The 6,026-nt window shown below is 43.5% G+C and overlaps 1 protein-coding gene across 1 annotated transcript in view; it reads left to right on the top strand.

The window, feature by feature from the left end:
• The first annotated feature begins 1,923 nt into the window (after nt 1–1,923).
• The window catches only part of snrpa1 (small nuclear ribonucleoprotein polypeptide A'), a 37,189-nt gene continuing 33,086 nt past the window's right edge, over nt 1,924–6,026 (top strand). The window contains exon 1 of the mRNA XM_043677070.1: nt 1,924–1,960. Within this exon, the coding sequence (XP_043533005.1) occupies nt 1,924–1,960 (37 nt within the window). The remainder of the gene's footprint in view (nt 1,961–6,026) is intronic.

The raw sequence follows: 6,026 nt of genomic DNA, 5'->3' as shown, positions 1-6,026 counted from the left end.
CCTGCTTGAGGATGACGGTCAGGCGCTGGTGTGCATTCACACCCAGGTAGAGAGTATTTCACCTTCAGGAAAACCTTTACGTTGAGCCTCCTCCAATGTGGTGCACTCAATTATGTATTTTTTCCATCAAGTGTACAGCCTCCACTATGACGTGCAGATCCTGTTCCTGGAGTGGTCCTGGCCTCAGGTTGTCTTCCAAGAATTGTCTGTCTTCTACTCAGACCTGGTCAAGTGATTGGCTCGCACCAGAATTTTCCTCTTACAGAAGTGGCGGCTCTCACCAGGGAGCAGCTACTCCAGAAAAGGTTCTTCCTTGACCGTGGTTTGCACTGGCTGACAGAGGGGAGAGGTCAGAAACCAAGACCGAGTAGAGTCGGGAATGTGCTGGATGTGGAGGAGTGGGCTGGATGACGCTGGCACAGTTTGCCACCCAGGGCTTCAATTCACCTCCGGGTTCGTGACCCGGACCATCCAGAGCCTAAGGAGCAAGGCACTAGGCCTTGACACCTCTTTTGCACATGAGGCTCAGGCCTGCTGACCCCTGTCTAACTGAAACTCGACATCAGCCCACACCACAGACCCTCCCCCACAGTCCAGTACACCACAGTCTGAACCATCTCAGGATATCCTCCTGGTGCTCTTTCGAACGGCGCAGAGGTGCTATCTTTCCAGGCTGATGCTGTTGCACCTTCACCCCCACCCACATTTTGCTGTCCAGCAGTGGAGGGCCCTCTACAAAGGAGACCTCCTCTCTTACATTGGGGGTCTGAGCTGGAGAGTGCTGCACACATTGGTCCCATAAAACCGGCGAAGAAACACATTTACCAGGTGCCAGACCACATGCACATATCTATGGACAGGAAGAAATGGTATTTCATGTTGCTGTCTCTTTTTAGTTTTTGAGGGGGCTGCTGTTAAAATTTTGATTGCACTTCAATCCTATATTCCTGATCTATGAACACCCAGTACGGGGAGTAGTGGATAAGTCTATGAGCCTTCTCATGGCTTTACTCCTGGGCCTGGTCCAGACAGTGGTTACATCTGTGCTCAGGTGTCACTGGAGCAGGAATGTGCAGTGCTCACCAGTACAATGAAGGCTTTTGTGACCAATGGACGTTGCGGGGGCTGGAGTGCATTATCAGCCTGGATAATGATATTCTGATTTGGTTAGTGTTTTCTATCTATAGTGCATGCTTCTGTTTGATTTTGCGTTTACATTTGTTTTGGTTTGGTGCCCTAGGAACAGGGCTGTTTTATTTTCCCTTTGTATCAACTTTGAACCGGTTGAAAGAGCCAAGGGACCTTTTATTTTAATCCTGTGTTGTCACTGTCCCAGAAGTGCTTGATTGGGTCAGTGCATCTTTATTTTAATTTACAATGGGTAGAGATACCTTTCCCTCTGACCTTTATTCTGTTGTTGTCTAAGTTCCAGAGCATTCAGTGGGGACGGAATTGAGGGGGGTTTGATTTTTAGTTTCCTTTCTGTTTGACTGAGTCAAGGAATGTTTATTCCACATTTCGATACCTTATTGTCGTTGTCCCAAACTTGGTTGATGAGGACAGAGTCGAGGAAATCCATTTTTTAGTTGTCTTCATTCTTTGCCAGAGAGTCACTGGAACTTTATTTCGGTTCAAGGGTTGCGGATATGTTTACTTTTCTGTTTTAAAAGAGTAGAGCAAGCTTTACTCTGTACTTAACCTGGGTATTGTTCTGACCCTAGGATTGTCTGATGGGAGAGGTGTGTCAGGGTGGGGGGTGGGGGTAATACTGGTGTGGATGGTTTTTCTGTTTACATCATTCATTTAAAATAGTGGAGGATTGTTTTGCAGACTGGAGGTCTGTGACCAGCGATGTTCCACAGGGATCAGTGCTGGGTCTGCTTTTCTTTGTCATTTACATAAATGATTCCTATAAGTCCGCAAATGACACCTGTGCAGAATGAAGGCCTGCGAATTGGTGGTATAGTGGACAGTGAAGAAGGTTATCTAAGAGTACAAAGAGATCTTGATTGATTGGGTCAATGGGTTGAGCAGTGACAGATGGAACTTAATTTGGATAAATGCGAAGTATAGTGTTCTGGTGAAACAAACAAGGAGAGGACTTACACAATACAAAGTAGGTCCCTGGGGAGTGTTGTAGAACAGAGAGGCCTTGGGGTTCAGGTACATAATTCTTTTAAGTTTGCATCATGTAGACGAGGTTAGGGCGTTTAACACAGTTGTCTTCATTGCTGCGACCTTTGAGTATAGGAGTTGGGAAGTCACGTTGAGATTGTACACAATGTGGTTGAGGCCTTTTTTTGGAACACTGTGCCCAGTTCTGGTCACCCTGTTATAGGAATTATATTAATAAGCTGGAGACAGTTCAGAAAAGATTTACCAATATGTTGCCAGGAATGGAAGGTTTGAGTTATTGGGAGATGCTGAATAGGTTGGGACATTTTTCACTGGAGCCTAGGAGGTTGAAAGGTGACCTTATGGATGCTTATAAAATTATGAGGGGTATATATAAGGTGAATGACAAATATCTTTTCCCTCTAGTAGGGACTTCTAGACCGGGGGCATAATTTTAAGGTGAGAAGACAAAGATTTGAAAAGGATATGAAGAGCTACTTTTCTAAATGAAATTCTGTAGGAAGTGATGGATTGGGGTACAGTTACAACATTTAAAAGACATTTAGATAAGTACATGAATAAGAAGGGATCGGAGGGATATGGACCAAGCACATGCAGGTGGGACTAGTTTAGTTTGGGATTGTGATTGGTATGGACTAGTTGGACTGAAGGGACTGTCTCTGCGCTGTAGGCCTCTGACCCCTCAACTCAGGGGAACAGCTGGTTTCTACTCGCACTATCCATGCTCTTCATAATCTTAGACACCTCTATCTGATCAGCCCTCAACCTTCTCTGCTCCAACGAAAACAACAGAGCTTATCCAGCCTCTCTTCATTGCTAAATGCTCCATCCCAGGCAACATCCTGGTGAATCATCTTCACATTTCCTCCAATGCAATCACATCCACAATGTAGTGACAAAAACCGCACATAATACTCCAACTACAGCTCCCATATGGCCTATAATAATCTATGCCTGGACTGATTAGGAGGTAAATGTGATTTTCACTACCATATTAGTGCCACTTTTCGGGTTCTGTGGACAAGTGTCCCAAAATCCTGCTATTCCTGAGCTTCCTCGTGTTCTGCCATTCTTCTTTCTTCATCTAAAGTGCATCACCTCACATTGAGGGTTAAACTCCATCTGCCAATCTGACCAATGGGTTGAGTTGGGCGGAGATAATACACAGTGATTGAATGGTATAGAGCCAGAATTTTATTTGACTCATCTGGTGAAACTGCTCTTGTGAAATTGTGATGCACACCTTTTTGGGTATTCTGGAAAAAATCCTAAACATTGTATTGCTTTTCCATGGTGAATGCTTTGCACTTGAGGTACTCAATGCATTTACCAGGAAGGTTCCAACTTTCATCCTTGGGCTTTGCCTATCTCAGACAGCAAAGTGTTGGCCTCAGACATCTGGTCATATAGGATTATGGTCATAACCATAATCTTGATTATGGTCATAACCTCTGCTGCGTGAAGAAAGGGGTAGGACTAACTACAATGTCCCTCAAAAGGCTCAAGACAAAAGCGGGTGGGAGTTTTGAGGAGGCCACAAGAAGGCTATAAGGAGACATAGACAGATTATTGAGTCAGCAATAGTGTGGAAAGTTCAGTATAGGAAGCTTTGTGGTATTTTACATCCGTTCATAAAAATAGAAAAATAAAATATGTAAGATAGTAAACCGTAGGGTATATAGGTTAGCTTGAATTACAGTAAAATGTAGGGTACATAGGTTAGTTTGATCTTAGAGTTGGACAATAGATCAGCATAACATCAAGGGCCGAAGGGCTGTACTGTTCTATGTTCTAAAATACTTTTAAAGCACATGTAACTTGTAAATGTTGACACTCAGACAAAAAAGTCAGCACACTAGTACAGCAAGCACTTAGAAGTATAAATTTCATAAAAACTAAAAAAATTTCAGATGCTCTAAATAAAAAACAAAAACAAATTGCTGCAAAGGCTCAGTTGGTCTGGCAGCATCTGTGGAGAGAAATCAGAATTAATGTTTCAGAGCAAGTGACCATTGATTGTTGCAAGATGACAATAGAGTAGAATGATCTGGCCAGAGTTCGTCCACTGCACCTGCTCTTCTTCTTGTCTTTCTCTTCTCTTTTTCTTCCTCCTAGTATCTTTTTCTTTTTCTTTTCCTTTTTTCTCCCCTTCAACTCCTGGCCTGCAGCGAGGACCGATGGTCCTCAGCCTCCAGTGAACGATGACTCCCAGCTGGGCACAGTAGCCCGGTGCAATGGCCTCTAGGCATGTTGTGCATCCTCCTGGTCTGACGCAGTGGCCTCCCAATGTGACATGATGACCTTCAGCCCAGCACAGCAGCCTCCTCCTGTAGGGCCCTCCTGGCATGGCATGACAACCTTCCAGCCTCCTGCAGCAAGCTCCCAGCATGGTGTGGAGCAGGGTCCATTGTGGACTGGAAACTAAATGCTAGCGTGGTCTGCTGTACTGAACTCTTTTGTGTAAAGCTGGACATTTTATTTCCGTATTGTCTAAAATCTTGTAAAAAAAGAAGCTGTGCGTAGGTACTTTTGTATCTAAGTTGGCACAGTAATTGGCAAGCTATAAACTTCTCACTACATTTGATAATAAAGGCTATTGTAATTCCTCAGTACATGTTCGCCATTACTGCAAGGAATTGGAATTCAGGAAAAAGGGAGTGTTTCTACAATTGTATGTGGCTGTGGTGAGACTGAAGCTGGAGCATGGCATGCAATCTATGCAGTACAAGTCAGAAATGTGATGACACCATCCAGCACAAAACAGTCTGCTTGATTTGCATCACATCAGAAACATTCACGCTTTCCACGACTGGTTCTCTGTAGCAGCAGTGTGTCCTATCTACAAGATGCACTGGACAAATTCAGAAAAGCTCCTCAGACAGCACCTTCCAACCAGAAGGACAAGGGCAGCATTTTGATAAGGGATAGCATTACAACTGTACTGAGGGAAGATATCCCCACAAATACATCCAAGGAAGTTATTTGGGTGGAACTGAGAAATAAGAAAAGGATGATCACCTTATTGGGATTGTATTATAGACCACCTAATAGTCAAAGGGAAATTGAGAAACAAATTTGTAAGGAGATCTCAGCTATCTGTAAGAATAATAGAGTGGTTATGGTAAGGAATTTTAACTTTCCAAACATAGACTGGGACTGCCATAGTGTTAAGGGTTTAGATGGAAGGAAATTTGTTAACTGTATACAAGAAATTTTTCTGATTCAATATGTGGTCGCACCTACTTGAGAAGGTGCAAAACTTGACCTACCCTTGGGAAATAAGGCAGGGCAGGTGACTGAGGTGTCAGTGGGGGAGCACTTTGGGGCCAGTGACCATAATTCTATTAGATTTAAAATAGTGATGGAAAAGGATAGACCAGATCTAAAAGTTGAAGTTCTAAAAGGGAGAAAGGCCAATTTTGACAGTATTAGGCAAGAACTTTCAAATGCTGACTGGGGGCAGATGTTCGCAGGTAATGGGACAGCTGGAATGTGGGAAGCCTTTAGAAATGAGATAATGAGAATCCAGGGAAAGTTCTGGATTTAGGTTTGCTCACTGAGCTGGGCAGTTCATTTCCATATGAAATTAACCTTCCAGCTCAGCGAGCAAACCTACATTCAGAACCACAACCTGAGCGACAAATCTTCTCAAAACTCACTCCAGAGAAAGTTTATTCCTGTCAGGGTGAAAGGAAAGGCTGGTAGGTATAGGGAATGCTGGATGACTAAAGAAATTGAGGGTTTGATTAAGAAAAAGAAGGAAACATATGTCAGGTATAGACAGGAGAGATCGAGCAAATCCTTAGAAGAGTATAAAGGAAGTAGGAGTATACTTAAGTGGGGAATCAGGAGGGCAAAAAAAGGGACATGAGATAGCTTTGGCAAATAGA

Source organism: Chiloscyllium plagiosum, chromosome 36, assembly GCF_004010195.1.
Source record: "Chiloscyllium plagiosum isolate BGI_BamShark_2017 chromosome 36, ASM401019v2, whole genome shotgun sequence".
NCBI classification, from domain to species: Eukaryota; Metazoa; Chordata; class Chondrichthyes; order Orectolobiformes; family Hemiscylliidae; genus Chiloscyllium; species Chiloscyllium plagiosum.
This window is presented reverse-complemented; position numbering and strand designations above follow the sequence as displayed.